At 46.3% G+C, this 20168-nt stretch overlaps 1 protein-coding gene across 3 annotated transcripts in view; it reads left to right on the forward strand.

Annotated features, from left to right (window-relative positions):
* The window catches only part of SETD5 (SET domain containing 5), a 156272-nt gene that overhangs the window by 77748 nt on the left and 58356 nt on the right, over positions 1-20168 (forward strand). For all 3 annotated transcript variants that reach the window (XM_074957249.1, XM_074957251.1, XM_074957250.1), the window contains exons 7-10: positions 291-329; positions 5199-5441; positions 17417-17565; positions 19686-19803. In XM_074957249.1, the coding sequence (XP_074813350.1) occupies positions 291-329; positions 5199-5441; positions 17417-17565; positions 19686-19803 (549 nt within the window). The remainder of the gene's footprint in view (positions 1-290; positions 330-5198; positions 5442-17416; positions 17566-19685; positions 19804-20168) is intronic.

Genomic DNA, 20168 nt, shown 5'->3' on the forward strand with positions numbered 1-20168 from the left:
GGAATACTGTCTGTGAAACTCCCTCTCTGAGAATGTCTGCTAGAGTCCTTCTGTGGGGCTTTTCTGTTCAGGTCCAGCACCTCCTGTTTAAATCTTCCTGCGGCTTCTGCCATCTTTTGTGAAATGCTGTGATCTCTGGGCCATTGGGCTGGGAGTAATTTACATGTTTAATGTTATCTAATTTAAATGTGATCCTTGGATTCCATCGAGTGGTGGGGGAGAGAGCTTTATAGAAATCTAAAGAAAGGGTATAAATACTGATGGGCATCGTTCTCTTGTTTTGGGCACAGGCCTTTCGAGAAGGTTCACGGAAATCTCTGCGGATGAAGGTGAGTGGAACTGAGCTGCCTGCATGATTGTGTCACTTCTCTCAGCAGTTTTTTTCCTGATTTGTCTGTCTGGGGTTCTCTGATTCTAACACTAGCTTCTGGATAAGCCCTGACCTTTCACACACCAGAAAGGAACCTTTTCTGAGTTGGTGTTAGAGGAATTTCCCATTGGTTGGTGAACTCTGCTTTCATCTGAGAGGGCTTATCAATTTCTCTGTGCTGGGTAAACCCCATCCTGCCACCTAGGATGAGGTTGATCAGTGACACCTATGAGGAGAGATTTTGGGTGTGAGAATGCAGGATTGAGTCATGGCCCAGTATCTAGTGAGGTAAGCTGTCATTCGACTCATCTAATCTAATGTACTTGTAAGTTGTCTATCACTTTGGTATGTAACACCATATAAGTTTAAATAATATTGGGGTCCATAACAGAAATGGTGGTGTTCCTCTCCATGCCCCATGAACTGGGATGGATGAATGTAAGTATTCAAGCTTTCTGGGCTGGTAATGGTTGTCTCACAAGTACCATTTCTGGGGAAAGGATTACATTTGGACCAAAGCACTGTCCTAGAAACGTAGCATTTATCCTACCAGATCAGACCAAGGTCCATCTGTGATGTACCAGGGTACAATCTTGACTAATGAGCAGCTATGTCACCCCTGCCCTGCAGCTTTGGGTGCCGTACAATGTCTTGCTGAAGGAGTTCCCACGTGGATTGTTCACAAACAGCCTTTGAGTGTGCAAGCCACACCTTGAGTGTCTGTGCAGCTGCAGCCTGCCAGCCACGCTGGGGTTACTCTGGCTCTCACCAGCCTTGGTTAGACTGCAGGGTGATCCCAACACACTCCGAGTTTTACATTTCGGGGGGAAAAGGGAAAGGAATCTGTGTCCTGTACTGTCCAGCCCTCTCCTGGACAATACAAGTTATTCTAAGTCCATTATCTCCTTATAGAAATAATATGAGTACAGCATGCCACTGCAAATGGAGTTTCCAGAACACTTCAGTATAAACACACTGGACTAGATAAAATAATAAAACAAGTTTATTAACTACAAAGAAAGAGATTTTAAATGAGTACAAGTAATGAGGCATAAAAGTCGGAAAGGGTTATAAGAAAATAAAGTTAAAATGCTACTAGTGTCTAACTTAATAAACTATAACAGAGTCAAGAAAAGTTTCTCCTCATATGCTTTCAGCAGTCTTACTGACCAAACTTCTTAGGTCACAACCCCTTCTCCCATTGTCATTTCAGGTGCAGTGAATGCAATGGGCATTGAGGGAGAAAGGGGGGTGCCTTGGCGTGTTTGTCCTTCCCTTTTACAGTTTCAGTCCCTTCCTGAAAAACATTTCCAACTGGGTACCAGGAGACAAAAAGTCTATGGGGAAGGATGTTCCCTGAATTAACCCAAATGATAATATTGTGGACTCCTAGAGACCCATATCAGTGGTGAAAGCAGATTTTTTCTGTGCATCCTTTTTGAAAGGAATCTGTCAATAACCTCTAGTTAAATCAAAAGAGCTGAGATATTTAGCTTTGCTTAAAATGTCCAGCATATCATCAGTTCTAGGCATGGGATACACATCTGGCTCTGTGACAGCATTGAGTTTTCTATAATCAGCATAAAACCTTACAGTGTTGTCTTTCTGAGAGACCCAGATCCCAGGTGAAGCCCAAGAGCTGTCAGAATCTTTAATTACTCCTAGGTCCACCATGCTTTGTATTTCTGTTCCTGCACCTTGACAGTGGGCCCTGTAGGGTCTGCTGGAAAAGGTGGCTGTGGCCCTTCTGTAATGATTTTTTTATGAGTTAGCAAGTGTCTTCCCTGGCTTGTTAGAAAACCCCTCTTTGTGTTCTTGCAGCACAGACAACACCTCTCTTTGACTGTTTCCAGCCACCACACTTGAGACTCACTTAAAATTTGGTGTACCAGTGCTTAAAGTGTAAGCCTCATTTAAAATAACAAGCTGTGCATAAACTTTGCTTGCTGCACCACTTTGACATACCAGGGTACAGTCTAGGCTGGAGGCTACAGCAGCAAAGCATTGTAAAGGGCACCCCAGGATAGAGGGCAGGGGTGACACAGCAGCTCATTAGTCTGGATTGTACCCTGGTATGTCTCACCATCCTAGTTCAGTATCTTGGCTCTGATAGTCGCCAGTACCAGATGGTTCAGAGGAAGTTGCACAAAATCCTATAGTGGACAGTTATATATGTAACTCAAGCTTCTGAATATTGTTATCCTTTGTTTATCTGATCTAACATAATTGTGAATGTTCTTATTATGCTCTGAGGTTATTCTGTGGTGCCTGTCACTGAAGTATCCGTCCCAAAAACATTTCAGTCCTTTATGAATCCTGCTAAGTTCTTGGCCTCAGTATCTTGTGTCAGAGAGTTCCATGGGTTAATTATGTCATGTAAAAAGAATTTCCCTTTTAAATATATTGCCTTCCAATGTTATTGTTTGGCTCCCTTGCTGTAGTCTTATAAGAGAGGGTAAACAGGAGCACCTAATTACGTTCTCTCTCATTCACTTTTAATAATGCCTTTATCATGGCCTCATTCATTTCCTGTCAAAACTACAATCCCAGTCTTCTTAGTATCGTCTTATGCAGAGGTCTTTCCATGCTTCTAGCCACTTTTCATTGCCCGTTCTGCACCCACGCTATTTGTGCTCAGGATTAGAGCCCTCCACTGTGTTGGGTGCTGCACTAACATGTAAAACACAGTCTGGTTTGAGAGAACGCAGCAAATGAGTGTGAAAACAATGGAAGGGAAGGTAGGACAAGGTAACAGTGCTAATATTGTATATTTACATATTTATTTTACAGTTATTTATTAATTACATCATTGTCGCACCTAGAGCCCTTGTCATGGACCAGAACTCCATTGTGCTAAGTGCTGTACAAACAAAGAGCAAAAAGACAGTTTCTGCCCCCGAGGAGCTTACAATCTAAGTGTGAAACAAGAAACAGATGTATACAGAGGTGTGGGATCACAGGGAATCCATGAGAGAGTACTAGTGGTAGGCAGGGGTCTCAGCACACCAGCAGCCTGACTGTTGTCGGGTTCTTCCTAGGCATCCCAGCAAAGGAGCATTTGAAGGAGGATAATGAGGCAGCTTTGTAGGTGTTTATGGTGCGTGCCTTGCAAATGCAGGGTTAGCCTGGGAGAAAACACGAAGGTGCTTGTTTGTGAAAACTTTACAATTAGGTGATGGAGGCTGGAATCATGGGTCAATTGGAGGCAGGAGTTGGCAGCAAATGAGAAATTATATGTAAAGTGGGGATTGATCCTGAGTGGCCTTGAAAGTGAATACAAGCAACTTACATTTGATTCAGTAGAGAACATGGAGCTGGTGGAGAGATACCGAGAGACACGATCAAAGTGACAGGCTAGGACAGGGGTGGCCAACCTGAGCCGGAGAAGGAGTCAGAATTTATCAGTGTACATTGCCAAAGAGCCACAGTAATACATCAGCAGCCCCCCCATCAGCATTCCCTGAGCGCCTCCCGCTCACCGGCCTGCTGATCAGCGCCTCCCCCTCCCTCCCCGCACTTCCTGATCAGCTGTTTTCGTGGCATGCAGGAGGCTCTGGGGGGGAAGGAGAGGAGCGAGGGCATGGCAGGCTCAGGGGAGGGGAAGGGGGTGGAGTGGGGGCAGGGCCTGTGGCAGAGCCAAGGGTTGAGCAGTGAGCACTCTCCGGCACATTCAAAAGTTGGCACCTGTAGCTCCAGCCCCGGAGTCGGTGCCTATACAAGGAGCCGCATATTAACTTCTGAAGAGCTGCATGTGGCTCCGGAGCCACAGGTTGGCCACCGCGGGCTAGGAAGATGATCTTAGCAGCAGCATTCTTAATGGATATAAGTGGAGCAAGATTGCATTTGTCAAGATCAGAGGGCAGGATGTTGCAGTAATCAAGACACAGGATGATGAACCCTTGGACAATGGGCACAGCTGTAATGTTCCAAGCCGGAGTGAAGTGTTAGTTAAAAATAACAAAATATAAACAATTTTATTATGTGTCTATTTCTCCTATTTAATCCTCCACCTGTTCTGTTATTTCTAAAAAGAAAAGGAGTACTTGTGGCACCTTAGAGACTAACCAATTTATTTGAGCATGAGCTTTCGTGAGCTACAGCTCACTTCATTGGATGCATACATGCTGTAGCTCACGAAAGCTCATTGTCAAATAAATTGGTTAGTCTCTAAGGTGCCACAAGTACTCCTTTTCTTTTTGCGAATACAGACTAACACGGCTGTTACTCTGAAACCTGTTATTTCTAAGTTTCCCTTTTTGCAACCTCTACACAAGTGTGCATTTTTACTAGCTTATTGCTACTTTTTATTCTTAAACATTTACCTTTTAGTGTTTTGTCCTTTCTGTTGTTGGGGTTGGGAACTATAGAAGGAATGTTGGGGTGAGAGCAAAATGAGGAGTGGGGAATAAAGGGCTGGAAAGGGAAGAGTAGGCAAGAGGAGCAGGGAAAAAGGAGGAGGTCAGGAGGTAAGTGAGAAAAACAGGTCTTGTTTCTCTGTTCCCCATGCCTCTGAGTCTGTCTCCTTTCCATATAGGACAACTCAAGCAGTGTGTCCCTTATGGGTTTCACCCAACGCTAAATTTTCCATGGCTCACTAGTAAGAAGCAGCTCTATGATAGAGGGTGGAAAATGTAATGGTACCACCTCTTGGATACCCATGTGGTCATCTGAGTGTTTGAGTGGGGCCCTGGGCTGGTGAGCGACTCACTTTTCTAGTTCTGGCAACAGAGGAAGAAGACTGGTGAGCTCCAGCACTTCCACCAGAGCTTCTAGGATTGAGTTTTCTCCCAGCAAGTACTATTCATTCACCCTATGTTCTTTGATGCAGAATTCTCCTTCTGAAGCACATGCCCTGGATGAGAACACAGCTGAGGGTTGGGAGAATCGGATACGGCTCTGGACAGATCAGTATGAAGAAGCCTTTACTAACCAGTACAGTGCTGATGTACAGAACCTCCTGGAACAGCATCTAAGTGCCAATAAAGAATTTGTGGGCAAAACTGCTGTGCTGGACACAATCAACAAGACAGAGTTGTCCTGCAATAATACAGTTATTGGGTCCCAGATGCAGGTAAGAACCAGTGTGAATGCAGGAGCAGGTGGAGGCCAATCCACGGGGTCCTAGGTGCAAAGTCTCAGCTGGTGAGCAAGAAGACCATTTCAAGTCCCTGATGCAGATAAAGGCATATCTGTGTATAAGTATTTGCAGTAGAAATAGGGAGATATGCTGTTTTTCAAGGCGTTGGTTAAAACCTCATCTGGAAAACTGTGTGCAGTTCGGGTCATCCATGTTCAAGAAAGATGAATTCATACTGGAACAGGTGCAGAGAAGGGCTCCAAGGCTGATCATGGGAATTGAGCTTGTCTTACAAGAGGAGACTAAAAGAGCTTGGCTTGTGTAACTAGCAAAATGAAGGCTGAGAGGAGATATGACTGGTGTCTATAGATACACCTGAGAGGAGATGAGCTATTTAAGCAAAATGAACAATGTTGGCACAAAAACAAATGGGTATAAACTGCCTGTGCATACATTCAGGCTAAAAATTCGAAGAAGGTTTCTAACCATGAGCAGTGAGTTTCTGGAATAGCCTCCCAATAGGATTGGTGCGGGTAAATAACCCAACTAGTTTTAGTTTATGGATATGATTATATGACGAAGTTGCCTGCAGTATCAAGGGGTTGAATTCAATGACCCTGAAGATCCCTTCCAGTCCTGTGTTTCTATATATAGAAGGAAGAGGTTAGCATAGTTCATGAGTAAGGCTAAGATTTTGTCACGGATATTTTTAGTAAAAGTCAGGGACAGGTCATGGGCTTCCATTAATTTTTCCTTATTGTCAGTGACCTGTCCCTGACTTTTACTAATAATATCCCTGACAAAGTAGAGAGCCTAGCTGCAGGATCCCCACACCGCCTTCAGAGGTTTGGCAACTGCTGGGCCACTCTGGGGGCCCCCACCAGCTGTGGGGGCTCGGAGCTCCAAGGTACCACCCACGGCTGCCAGAAGCTTTGAAGGACCCACATTGCCTGCGGTTGCTCGGAACTCCAGGGGCCCCGCCGCCTGCAGCAGCTAGGAGCTGCAGTGGGGGAGGGGAGCCCTGCCACCCAAGGCGGCCGGGAGCTGTGGGGGGATCAGTTAAGAGCTGCCTGGGGCCCACAGTGGCTGGGAACTCCAGGGGAGCTGGGGTCCCCCCGCTGCAGTTCCTAGTCGACAGGGCTGAATTCACAGAGTTCGCTAGAAGTCATGGATTCCGTGACCTCCGTGAAAAAATCGTAGCCTTATTTATGAGACATCAGGCCAAGAGTCTTTACCACTTCTTGCGCACCCTTCCCAACTCTGTTTACAGAAGAATGAGGCCCTTCTCAGGGATAGGTCCAGAAATCTTCCTGGCCTAACCAAACCATTGCTGCTACATAAGGGATGTTTTATATCTTCCTGGAATATATTTTCTTTTTTGTGCTAAGGTCCACACATTCATTGCAATGGGTACTTCAGTCTTACAGATTAGGGGCAGAATCCTTCCTGTCAGTCTCTGGAGCAGGGGTTATTTCCTGCCTCCTGATGTTCCCTCCAGTTTTTTCTGCCTTTACAGCAGCCAGTGGCTCAACCAGCCCTCCCTGCTGCAAAGCTTTTCTGAGGGAAATTCCAAACTTTGCTTCGAATTTGTAGACTAACAGTTGGACTCAATAATGTCTTGTCTAATTCCCAGATGTGTCCCAGGGCTGTACTGGATTTTTGAGGAGATTGTCTCTGAGCTCAGGTTTGCTCCTCTCTCTGAAGCAGGATCATAGGGACAAACTCCCCAAAGGAGGATAAAATGAATAATACGTTCAGCACCATTTCCCTCCTCACTTTCAGAGTGCAGCATTGCATATCAGTGCAGAAAGGACCAGGCCATAGATGTGCTGATTCTTGAAGCATGCAGATCTCTCCCACCACCAGGGGAATTCTTCCACTTTAGGAAAGGAAGGTCAGCATTTCACATCCAAGTTAGAGAACCAAATCGTAAACTTTAATTTTTTTATTGAAACCAAATAGAGAAGAGACTGTCAGGCAAGAGTGCAATGAGTACTGTAAAATTACCCTTAGGAGGTCTGCATTGCCCTAGACGATCTATAACTATCTGTCCTCATACACACTGGGAAGGTATATAAAAGGGGCAGAGGTGTCCTGACAGACCTACAAGACTGAGAAAGTATCAAGTTGTCATCAGCTGCTGCTGCTGCTGTGGGTTGCCATGCCCTGGCTGTTGGGCTGGCGTTCCCAGCTGTGGGTCGCCATGCTCAAATATCCAGGTTATTGCTCAAAGTTTCTGCTGCAGGCTGCCATGCCTCTCCTCCACCCACCCACCCCCCCACCCCCCCCGGCAGATAGCTGTGGAGTAATGAGCGTGACAGCTGCTCAAATGTGGAAGAACTGACAGGCTGTAAGGAGCCTCCACCATTTACTACTTTCGAACCCATGACCACCCACACAGTCTGAAGTTTATAAGGCCAGAAGGTTCCTCAGTATGCACCAGACAAAATTTGTCCTGTTGTCTCTAACAAAGATACGTGTGGCTATTATCCCTGGTGGTCAAGGACTCAGCATTTCTAACTGGGGGAGATTTTTACCAGACAATGGCCTTCTCACTGTGCAGGCCCTTCACAAGCAACTGAGTCCAGGCAGTCCTGGCCTCAGCCCCCTCCTTTGAGCATGAAAACTCTCAGGGGGCAGGTCAGCAGAAACAAACAAACATGAACTGTCATCTGCCACCTTAAGCACCCTTGTCTCTCTCATCAGGGTGGACAATATTACAAGTGTAGTCTTCTCAACCTAAAAAATTCACACGGCTGAAGGGCTTCTCCCTGAAGAGAAAGAGAGAGAACTAGAGACTCAAATCTTTTACATGCAGGTAAATGTGGTCTTGAGGCTGATTTGTTTGAGCATCTCATCCCCAACTATCTTAGTGATACAATGGGAACTTTATGGAAACCTGAGGCTATTCGGAGTCATCAGAAAAGTTGGCTTTTAATTCTAACTCCTACCAAACACTATAGAAAGGAATAGACGTAATATGGCAAGTTGAAGCAATCTGTGAAGTGCAATAGGAGAAAATATCTCTTTGCAAGTGGTAGCTAGAACAAGTACAGGGTCAATAACTGCCCTCAGTTGCCTCAGAGCTATCTGCAGGTCTCCTGACCCTTGTTATTTGGAGTTAGACCCCAGATTGGTGCCTGGCTCTTTGAATTTGAGAGCAAAAGGGCTACTAATAACTTTGACTAAATGAAGTCATTGGACATTGTCCAGAGGGGACTGTGCAAGAATGCCAAGATGAACTTTGTCCCGTTCAGAATGTCAGCAACCTAGGGAAAAGCTGTGACATGAATGAAGGATTCAGAATCATTGGGGTTACAAGGGACCACAGGGGTCATTTAGTCTAATCCCATGCCAACGTGCAGGATTTGTTGTGTCTAAACCATCCAAGAGAGACGGCTATCCAGCCTCCTTTGGAAAACCTCCAGGGAAGGAGCTTCCACAGCCTCCCGAAGCAGTCTGTTCCCCTGTCCTGAACTGTTCTTACAGTTAGAGGAAGTTTTTCCTGAGATTTAATCTAAATCTGCTATGCTGTGGTTTGAACCCGTTGCCTCTTGTCTTGCCATTGTGAATTTCAGATCAGAGCACTACAACCTGATCCCCATCCAATTTTTAGCCTCAGAAAATCATGAACAAGCAGAGATAGGCCCTGTCAGAAACATCTGCTTGTTCATGTTCCTTCCATATTAGGTGTGTGCGTGCACCACGTGCACTGTTGCCGTAGATTTTTCCCTTAGTAGTATCCATTGGGCTGGCTCTATGGCCCTCTGGTGCCGCAGGTTATGCAGTGGTATAAGGGACGCTGCTGGCCCCTCACCCTCTCGGTTCCTTCTTACAGCCCGTGACAGTTGCTGGAACAACCCTTCTTGCTTTGGCAAGGCTTCTTCCTACTGGTATTCTGAGGTTTTTCTGTGTTCATTGTTATCATAGTGTAGTGTATATGGATTCAGGTAGTTTTAGTGTATATAATTAGTGTAAATAGTTAGTTCCTGTCATAGAGGGATTTTCGCCCCAGGTGCCAGGCATGCCCCTTTCCCTGGTCTTCAAGCCTTTTACCTCCTGTGGCAAGCCTATGCTCCTGAGTGACCTGCATTCCAGCTGCTTAAAGTGCCTGGGTGAAACTCATGTGAAGGACAAATGCCAGATCTGTCAGGACTTCAGACCCCTCACCAAAAAAGACAGGGACATCAGACTGACAGCTGTCCTCATGGAAGCTACCCTCAGACCTGTCTCAGAGCTGAGCCTCTCTGATTTGGCGCCAAGTACTTTGGTGTCAGGGTAAAGCGCTCCTCCAGCATTGAGCTCTTCATGGCATTGTCTCTGGTGCCAAGGAAGTAGTACAAGAAGCAGCATACTGAGAGAGGGCACTCACTCGTGCAGAAGAGAGACAAGTGGAGAGAAGGCTGTTCAGTGAGACCTATGCCAGGCCACTCTTTTACCCCTGGACCTGTGTCGGCACTGTCGACTCTGCCGAGGGCATTCAGCCTGGTATGGGACCCTCTGCCGACACAAGGAAACCACTGCAGTGCCAGCGGACTGCTATTGACCCCAGAAGCTTTTCAGGTGGCTAGGGACCTTCTCTTTTTTCCGGTCCCGCAAGCTCCAATGGGGCACCCACCAGCTCTGGCGTCCAGAAGCAGAAGGGAACAGGGTGCGTCAGGCGCCTTCCCAGCACCACCTAGGGGCAAGCCCCACTTGATTCCAGCATCCCAATCTCTGGCACACCACTGGTTCCCGGAGCGCAAGCACCACATGGAGGCAGAAGTGGGTACTGCTCCACTGTGGTTGGTGAGAGAAGAATCCTCTTCAGAATCTGAAGGGGAACCTTATGTACTGCCAAAAGCCCACCATCAGTACCCAGCCTACGCTCCATTGAGCTTCAGTGCCAGTCCTCCAGCAGGCACCTAGCCAGCAGGTCACAGGCCTATGCAGTGGCCCTATTGGAACCTCTGGGGGTTTCCCCCGATGCTGGGTCCTTCCTCCCACCAATCCTACTCTGTGGTCTCTGAAAGATGGGCTAACGCTCCTTCCCACTTGGCACCGGACCCCGACTCTGCTACTGACTCCAGTACTGACTTCCAGGAGATGCCTCTAGTGGACATAGTCAAGGCAGAAGAAGGAGGAGGAGCCCCTCCCCTGCTGCAAGCCTTCTCCTTGTCCTACCCAGCTAAGGCTGTTGCGGGTTCCAGTAGCCTGCTTCCATAGGACAATTTTTGGGTCCATCAGGACCTTCTGAAGTGGGTCGCTTCAAACTTGGACTTGGAGATCAAGGAGCTCAAAGAGACATAAGAGTCTTACTGATATCCTGGCTGCAGCAGCTCCATCCAAGGTGGCCCTGCCCATCAATGAGATGGTGATGGGACCAGTCAAGGCCCTGTGGCAAACTCCTTCTTCTTTGGCCCCTACTTCAAAGAGGGCAGAAAAGAATTCTGTGCTGGCAGGCAAGTTTTAATACCTGCACTCGCTTTGCTGGGGAAATATGATATTAATCTGTGGGACTCCCTGAATAAATTCAAAGACTCCCTGCCCCAAAAGTCAAGACAGGAGTTTGCAGCCCTCCTAGAAGACGGTTAGAACATGGCCAGGACCTTTCTCGAGGCGGCTCTGCATGCTGCCAACTCGGCAGCCTAGATAGTGGCCTCTGTGGTCACCATGAGGCGCTGTTCTTGGCTCTAGTCCTCTGGCCTTCCCAGTGAGGTCCAACTGTCCATCCAGGACCTTCCCTTCGAAGGCTCCTCTCTTTTCTCGGAGCAGATGGACACAAGACTTCATGGGCTGAAGGGCTATGGGGCCACTCTACGATCCTTAGGCCTGTACACTCTGTCTGCTTCCAGAAAGCACTTCAGGCCTCAGCAGCGTCCTTGGTTCTTGGCACCTCCAAGACAGGAGCCCTACAAAAGAAAAGGAAGGAGTTATAAACAGCGCCAACCATTTCTGCCCACTTCAGCCTCCCAGTCGGGTCTCAGAGATACTCTGGTCGGCCCAAGCAGGCCTTTTGAAGGTGTGTCCAATGGCGCTATATCAGTCACCATATCGGATCTGCCTCCCCTTTTATTTTTGGATCGTCTGTCACTCTTCAGCCTGGCATGGTCATTCACAACATTGGACCATTGGTCCTGGACACAGTGACAGCTGGTTATGCCCTGCAGTTTCTGCCTCCCCTCACCCCATACCTCTTCAGGGACCCTTTTCATGATCAACTCCTCCTCTCGGAGTGTAATCCCCCCCCTACTTATGGGGGCCATGGAGGAAGTTCCTCAAGACTAGAGGGGGAAGAGTTCTACTCCTGGTATTTCCTAATGCCAAAGGGGGCCTCCAGCATATCGTGGACCTATGTCGCCTCAACAGATCTCCGGAAATTAAGGTTCCACATGGTCTTCCTGGCCTCCATCATTCCTTCCCTGGATCCGGGGGACTGGTACACCGCCCTCGACTTAAAGGACGCATACTTTCACATTTCTATCTCCCGTGACCACAGAAGATTTTTCAGGTTTCCAGTGTGTCAACACCACTACCACTACTTATCGGCAGCCCTGCACGTTTTCACAAAGTGTATGGTGGTTGTTGCAGCCTTCCTCAGGTAGCGAGGCATACAAGTCTACCTGTACCTCTGTGACTGGCTGATCAAAAGTCAGTTGCAGGCTCAAGTACAGAATAGCATCAGCACAGTCCAAGCCACCTTCTGAGCACTGGGCCTGCTGATAAACGAGCAGAAGTCAACTCTTGTCCCAGAGTTCAGAGAATGGAATTTATTTGGGCTGTGGTCAACTTGACCCAAGCAAGGACATTCCTGCTGGAGGCCTTTTTCGAGACCATGAGGGACCTGATATCCAATAACATGGCCCACCCAATCACAACAGCTCGGGTGTGCCTCAAGCTTCTAGGTCACATGGCGGCTTGTACTTACATGGTTCAATATGCAAGGCTGCGCCTCGGGCCCCTCCAAATGTGGCTAGCGTCAGTTTACTCCCTGAGAAGACACAACTTGGACTCAGTGTTTACGATCCCTCCCCTGGTTCTCACCACCCTGAACTGGTGGAAAGACCCAAGATAGGTAATAATGGGGGTGCCCTTTGTTACCCCACAACCATCAGTATCCTTAATTTTGGATGTGTCAAACATAGCATGGGGAGCCCACCTCAACAACTTCAGGACTTGGATCCTCTGGTCCCAGGAAGGAACTGTCCCTCCACATAAACATCAGGAGTTCAGAGCGTTGTACTTAGCATGCCAGATGTTCCTTCCCCAGGTCTCAGGCAAGGTGGTACAAGTCCTGACAGACAATACAGCAGCCAGGTTCTATGTCAATAAGCAAGGATGGACTCGATCCTCAGCCCAGTATCAGAAGACTGGCCATCTATGGGAATTCTGTGCGAGACGCTCCATTCATCTCCAGGCGTCACATCTCCTGGGAGCCTGGAACGTATTGGCAGATAACCAAATTCATTTTCCAAAGGTGGGGGCCTCCCCAGGTGGATCTGTTCGCCATTAGGCAGAACAGAAAATGCCATTGTTTTTGTTCGCTGCAGGGCACAACCCAGGCTCCCTCTCCAGTGCCTTTCTGCTCTTGTGGGCAGACCACCTACTGTACGCCCCGGCCCGCCCGCCTGCCCCAATCCCCTTAATGCACACAGTTCTTCTAAAAATCAAGCGGGACAAGGCATGAGTTATCCTCATAGCACCAGTGTGGCCATGCCAGCATTGGTTCAGCATGCTCCTGGACCTCTCAGTGGCAGCTCCACTCTCACTCCCAGTCCGACCGCACCCAATTTCTCAAGACCACAGCTGGTTACTTCACCTGAATCTCACCTACTTGCACCTAACTGCATGGATGCTGCATGGCTGAACCCTGAAGAGCAGGTTTGCTTAGAACAGGATCGGCAGGTACCTCTCCCCACCCCTACTTGCTAGGTAGTAGAAAGCCTTCCCCCAGGACTACCTACTTGACCAACTGGAAACGTTTCACTTGTTGAGCTTTCAAACGTGATCTCTATCCATCTCGATCTTTCCTTCAGTCTGTCTTGGACTATTTGCTTCACCTAAAACAGCAGGGCCTGGCCTTCTTGTCTATTAAGGTACATTTGGCAGCCATCTCAGCCTCTCCCCTCTTCCCACCCCACCCCCACCCCGTGAACGGCAGATCAGTGTTCTCCCATGAAATAACAGTTCTCAAGGGCTTGGAAAAACTGTATCCTCAGGTTCACAAACCAACCCTCCCCCACAGGGGATTTCAACTTGTTCCTGTCGAAACTCATCCTCTCCCCACCCCTCTTTGAGTCATTAGCATAGCGATCCCTGCTACTTCGCTCTTGGAAGGTCGCCTTCCTGGTGGTGATAATCTCAGCCAGAAGGGTCTCTGAGGTCAAGGCCCTTTTGTCAGAACCACCTTACATGGTGTTCAAGGACAAGGTTCAACTGAGCCCCCATCTGGCCTTCCTGCCAAAGGTGGTGTCACAATTCATTAATAACTAGGTCATATGCCTACCTGTCTTCTTCCCAAAACCTCTCAAGAACTCTGAGGAATGATGGCTTCATTCATTGGACATTAGGCAGGCCTTCACTTTTTATATTGAGAGAACTAAACCCTTCTGCAAATCCATGCAACTCTTTGTGGCAATAGCAGAAAGGATGAGAGGGCTAACCGCGTCAATCCAAAGGATCTCGTCCTGGATAACCGCCTGTATTTGGTCTTGTTTCAAGCAGGCGAACGTTTTATTTTTAGCCATAGTAACCGCTCATTCCACAAGAGCCTGAGCTTCGTCAGCGGTGTTCCTTGCACAGGTCCCAAACCAGGGCATCTGCAGAGCCGCAACCTGGTCTTCAGTGCATATCTTTGCATCCCACTGTGCCATCACCGAACAGGCCCAAGACGATGCCAGTTTGGAAGAGCAGTGTTGCAGTCAACGTGTCCATTAACTCTGAGCCCACCTCCTGGGGTTCTGCTTGTGAGTCACCTAGCATGGAATGGACTTGAAGAAAAAATGGTTACTAACTTTCTGTAACTGTTATTCTTTGAGATGTTGCTCATGTCCATTCCATGACCTCTCTGTCAGAGTTACCGGTAAGAAGGAACTGACAGGGCGTGGAGCCAACAGCACCTCTTATACTGGCACATATGCGTGCAGCTCCAGAGGGCGCTACAGTCAGCCCAGCAAATACCACTAAGGGAAAATTCTCTGGCAATAGTTCACATGGCGCGCGCGCACCTATCGTGGAACGGACATGAGCAACACATCTCGAAGAACAGTTATGGAAGATTATTAACAGTTTTTTCCTAAAGAAAGCTTGTCTTCAAAGCATTGCACTCCCACTTAACCATGTTCTGATCATTCCTGTGTTTTTTAGATGGGTGGCAGCGTCTTTCCTTTCCCTTCCCAACTTTGATCTTTACTATTTGATCTTCTATGTGCTCCCAGAGTCTCTCTCTCAGGATCATGATAGCAATAATGTTGGCTTTACGGAAGAAGAGAGTCACTTATCTGTTCTTAGACAATATTTCTAATAAGAGTCTGTACAGAAAAAGTGGAGGAAACACAGAGATATGGTTTCTAGAGTATCTTGAATCAAGGACAGATTCATGGTGCCAGGAAAGTCTATCATAGGCCTGGACTGAGGATGAATACTATCCGGAACAAAGTCTCAGATCAGAAAAAACATTGACATAAGATGAAGATGACCATAATGGAAAACAAGAAGTATCACAAACAAAAATCCAGTTCTTACAGGACCCTGTTTGGAATTTTGATCTCATACACAGGCATGCTTCAATGATCAGGGGTTTGTGAGAGATCTCTCCAGTAATTCCTGATATCCCCTCTGCTTCTCACCCTCTTCTGTGCATTGGCAGAGATCTAGTTCCAGTTGCACACTCTTCACTTCCACAACTGGTGAGTGCAGAATATCAATTTTTTTTTAAAGTGATCTTCCAAATTCAGCTCAGGGAATAAATACCAGAAAGAGAATACAGCATCCACCAGCCGGAACACAATGATTCTTTCTTTGTGTTTTTTCCATGGAAAATGGAGCTGTTTTGGTTCAATAATCAATGTGTCTGGTAGGATTTTCGTAATAACAAAACACAATCAGCCCTACCACAGAGAGAAATTCTCCTGTCCTCGGCAGAGCACAGTTTCCTATCTGTATGTGCACTGTCAATTAAAGGATTAGCAGAGTGGCTCCTACACCTGGAAATGTCTTATTCATCTTTTTTTGTATCTGGAAACAATAAAGTACCCTGCGGGGTCTCAATGTAATAGGACCTGGAATGTGAGGAAGTGAATGACACTTCAAAAGTATCTCTTCCCACCTTTTCCATTGTTCCCAGGATAGGAAGGAGAGAGCAGCAGTGACACTGTTTATCTTTCCGGTTGTAGAAGCTATGGCTCTCAGGCCTGATTAACCTAGTATTGGCACTTTGGATGCCTCTCTCATAGAGGAGGTCTGCTATTGAAAGCAGTTTTCTACCCGGAACCAGACTGGTTTAAAATAAATACTTGGATGAAGTGATTATTGCTTTCATGGACCGCAAGAGAGAACTTGTTCTACTGGTCCATAGTTTTAACTCCATGTTAAACTAATGAAGCATAGACTTGAAATCCTCCAGAGGGTTTTATTATGGGTGTATAAGAGTGTCCAAACAAAAAGTACAAATCTCTATAGTGTAGTGTTCTCAACATGTTAAAAAAAAAAAAAGAAAGAAAGGAAGGAAGAAAGTTTTGTACAAATTTCAACATTAAACCTTTGGGCATCAGTCTTATTCCAACCCTGCAAAGTCATAGAGCCACAACCTTCAAATCTCATTCTGCTCCTTACAGTCCAGATTGAACCACTGCAGGAAGTGTTGTTACACATCATATCTATCAGAATAGGCCTTCTGATAGTTGCTGTCTCCAATCAGAAGTGTGAGGTTTTTCTTTTGTTTTTTAAGTTTGGAGCTTTCTCCATTGGGACCCAGTGTCGTACTTTGAATTCAAACAGGCAGTCCTCACAATTGTCATAGCATTCATTTCCTAAGTGAATTCAAGAAATGTTCTTCCTTCAGTTAAGCATTTCAGCCCTTAGGAGCACTGACAGTCTCAGGGCAGTGTAGTCACGTATTGAGATTTGCTACACAGATATCGGGTAAGTTCACCAAGTTTGTATATTGGTCATCCAGTCTTAGCCGATGCAATTTTGGGGGGGGCGGGGGCAGAAGTCTTCTCCGTGAATTGGTGTCCAGGGGGAGATGGAGGAGTTATGTGTAATCTACCTCATTTTGCGTGTCCACATTTAAAGGATGATCCTGCTTCCCACCCTGGAGACACACTGCTTTGACAATCCCACTAACAGCTCTGTGGACCTTAGCATGAAGAAAGAATAGGAAAGTTTATCCATGCTTACCTGAAAATTTGCTTTCTTCAAATATTAAGGTCCTCAGATCCTGGAGACAAATGGGTCATCCAGAATAGAGAAGGAAATTGACATCCAAGGGTTTGGGATTGTTGTCATTAGGAAGAATTTACCATGCTCAGCAGTGAGAGAAATTGTGTTTTTTCCTCAATTTGTAATTTAGGAAAGTAGTTTTGAATTATCCTGGCTGTGGAAATTATCTTAACTAGAGGGAAGGAATTTAAGGAGGTGGGGCATTCTCCTACTGCCAGTGATTGACAGGTCTGGTTCTGCCCCCAAGCTGCAATCAGGCTGAAGTACCAATTCTAATGGATCTGTTGACCTTATTACTCAAAGAAAGGACAATTGTGGTTAAGCACAGATGAATTTTCCTATTCCCATGAATAAACATTATTTCCAAGTTATTGCCTGTTGCCCAAATGTCTGTCTTGGAGTGAGTGGTATCATGAGCTGGTCAGAATTCCCAGGTCCTGTTACTAGAAGCCAGTTTGTTCATATGTAAATCATAGGATAAAATCTACAAGGTTGTTGCCTGAGGTTCTGTTTTGAGTTCTCATATTTTGTTCTGGTTTCCATTGCAGTTGCAACTGGGAAGAGTGACTCGGGTTCAGAAGCACCGGAAGATCTTGAGGGCAGCAAGAGACTTGGCATTAGATACCCTTATAATTGAATATCGAGGAAAGGTTATGTTACGGCAGCAATTTGAGGTCAATGGGCATTTCTTCAAAAAGTAAGAGTGCTATTCAATGACCAGTGTGAGAGCACGGGGGCATGGAGTGATTGAGGACCGCTGTGGGGGAACCCCACACTGCCAGACACCCTGCCACAAGGGGTCATGCAATTGTGCCAGGCATAGAAAAGTAAAAAAGATATAAAACAGCCCAGATTAAGTTGAAGGAGATTCCCACAACTGAGCCATTCTATTTAGGTGACACATCTGAGGAGCTGTCCCAGATTGAGGTGTCAGTAGAGGTGGTTTTGGAACAAACTGATACATTTAAACAGTAATAAGTCGGGACCAGATTGTATTCACCCAAGAGTTCTGATGGAACTCAAATGTGAAATTGCAGAACTGCTAACTATGGTATGTAACTTATTGCTTAAATCAGCCTCTGTACCAGACAACTGGTGAACAGCTAATGTGACACCGATTTTTAATAAAGGCTCCAGATGCCATCCTGGCAGTTACAGGCCAGTCAGCCTAACTTCAATACCGGACAGACTGGTTGAAAATACAGTAAAGAACAGAATTATAAGAGACACAGGTGAACACGATATGTTGGAGAAGAGTCAACCCAGATTTTGTAAAGGGAAATCGTGCCTCACCAATCTTATTAGAATTCTTTGAGGTGTGAACAAATGTGGACATGAGTGATCCAGTGGATATAGTGCACTTGAATTTTCAGAAAGCCTTTGACAAAGTCCCTCACCAAAAGCTCTTAAGCAAAGTAAGGAGTCATGGGATGAGGGTCCTCTCATAAATCAGTAACTAGTTACAAGATAGGAAACAAAGGGTAGGAATTAATGATCAGTTTTCACAGTGGAGAGAGGTAAGTAGCGGGGTCCCCCAGCGATCTGTACTGGTACCAGTGTTGTTCAACCAATTCATAAATGATCTGGAAAAAGGGGTAAGCAGTGGGGTGGCAAAGTTTGCAGATGATACAAAATTACTCAAGATAGTTAGATCTAAGGCAGACTGTGAAGTGTTACAAAGTGATCTCAAAACTGGATGACTGGGCAACAAAATGGCAGATGAAATTCAATGTTGATAAATTCAGAGTAATGCACATTGGAAAACATAATCCCAACTATACATACAAAATGATGGGGTCTGAATTAGCTGTTACCACTCGAGAGAGACCTTGGCATCGTGATGGATAGTTCTCTGAAAACATCTAGTCAATGTGCAGCGGCAGTCAAAAAAGCTAACAACGTTAGAAACCTTTAGGAAAGGAATAGGTAATAGCACAGAAAATATAATTCCACTATATAAATTCGTGGTACGCCCACACCTTGAATACTTGTGCAGTTATGGTTGCCCCATATAAAAAAAAAATATTCGAATTAGGAAAGTACAGATGGGGAGGCAAGAAATGATTGGGGGATGGAGCAGCTTCCATATGAGGAGATTAAAGAGGCTTGGACTGTTCAGCTTGGGAAAGAGGAGACTAAGGGGGGATACGACAGAGGTCTATAAAATCATGAGTGGTGTGGAGAACGTGAATAAGGAAATGTCATTGACCCCCTCACATAGTGCACAAGCCAGTGATCACCCGAGTCCATTAATATGCAGCAAGTTTAAAACCAATATAAGGAAGTACTTCTGCACACAGTGCACAGTCATCTTGTGGCACTCGTTGCCAGGGGATGTTGTGAATGCCAAAAGTATAAAAAAAATTTTTGATAAGTTCATGGAGGATAGATTCATCAATGCCAATTAGTCAAGATGATCAGGAACCAAAGCCCATGATCTGGGTGTCCCATAACTACTGACTGCCAGAAGCTGGAACTGGACAACAGTGGATAGATAAATTGCCCTGTTCTGCTCACTCCCTCTGAAGCATCTGGCACTGGCCTCTGCCAGAAGACAGGATACTGGGCTAGATGAACCATTGGTCTTACTCAATATGGCCATTCTTATATTCTTATGTGTTTTTCCATTTATGGAATAAAAATCTCCCCTTTTTTGGGTAGATCTGTTGTATTATGAGTTAGGAGCTGCATGAACTCCCTGAGTGAAAGAAGCAAAGGAAGAGCTGCTTCCCATATTCCTGTTCAGTAAGGAGTGGCTGTTATACTGGTGGTGGGAATTGAGTCTGGGGGGATTACAAGAGTTTGTTACTTCCCTAGGCCATACCCCTTTGTGCTGTTCTACTCTAACTTCAACGGTGTTGAGATGTGTGTGGATGCCCGCACCTTTGGCAACGATGCCAGGTTCATCAGGCGTTCCTGTACACCGAATGCAGAGGTAAACTTCCTGCTCCCCCGTCAGTGGAAACACAGGCCAGCAGTGCACAGGTGTTAGTGTAGCCCCTTTCACGAGCTTTCAAGCCCTGAATAAAATGAAGTGGCCACAAGTAATGTCAGTGAAGAGAAGAGAGAGAGTTTGATAATCCATCAGAGGGTTGTACAGATTTTTCCCATTTGGCTGCCTGTAGGCTGAAGATGGAGGGACAGGGAGGGAAGAGGTAGGGGAGCACAAGGCCTTTCTCTCGAAGGCCTAAGAGAGCTAGAGAAGGGAAGACTTGTAGGTTTCCTCTGGTCAGGGCACAGGAGTGGTCCAGGATAGGACAAAGTAATGGATGGGGAAGGGCAGCAAAGCAGGCTTTTTTC

Source organism: Natator depressus, chromosome 7 (assembly GCF_965152275.1).
Source record: "Natator depressus isolate rNatDep1 chromosome 7, rNatDep2.hap1, whole genome shotgun sequence".
Taxonomy (NCBI): domain Eukaryota; kingdom Metazoa; phylum Chordata; order Testudines; family Cheloniidae; genus Natator; species Natator depressus.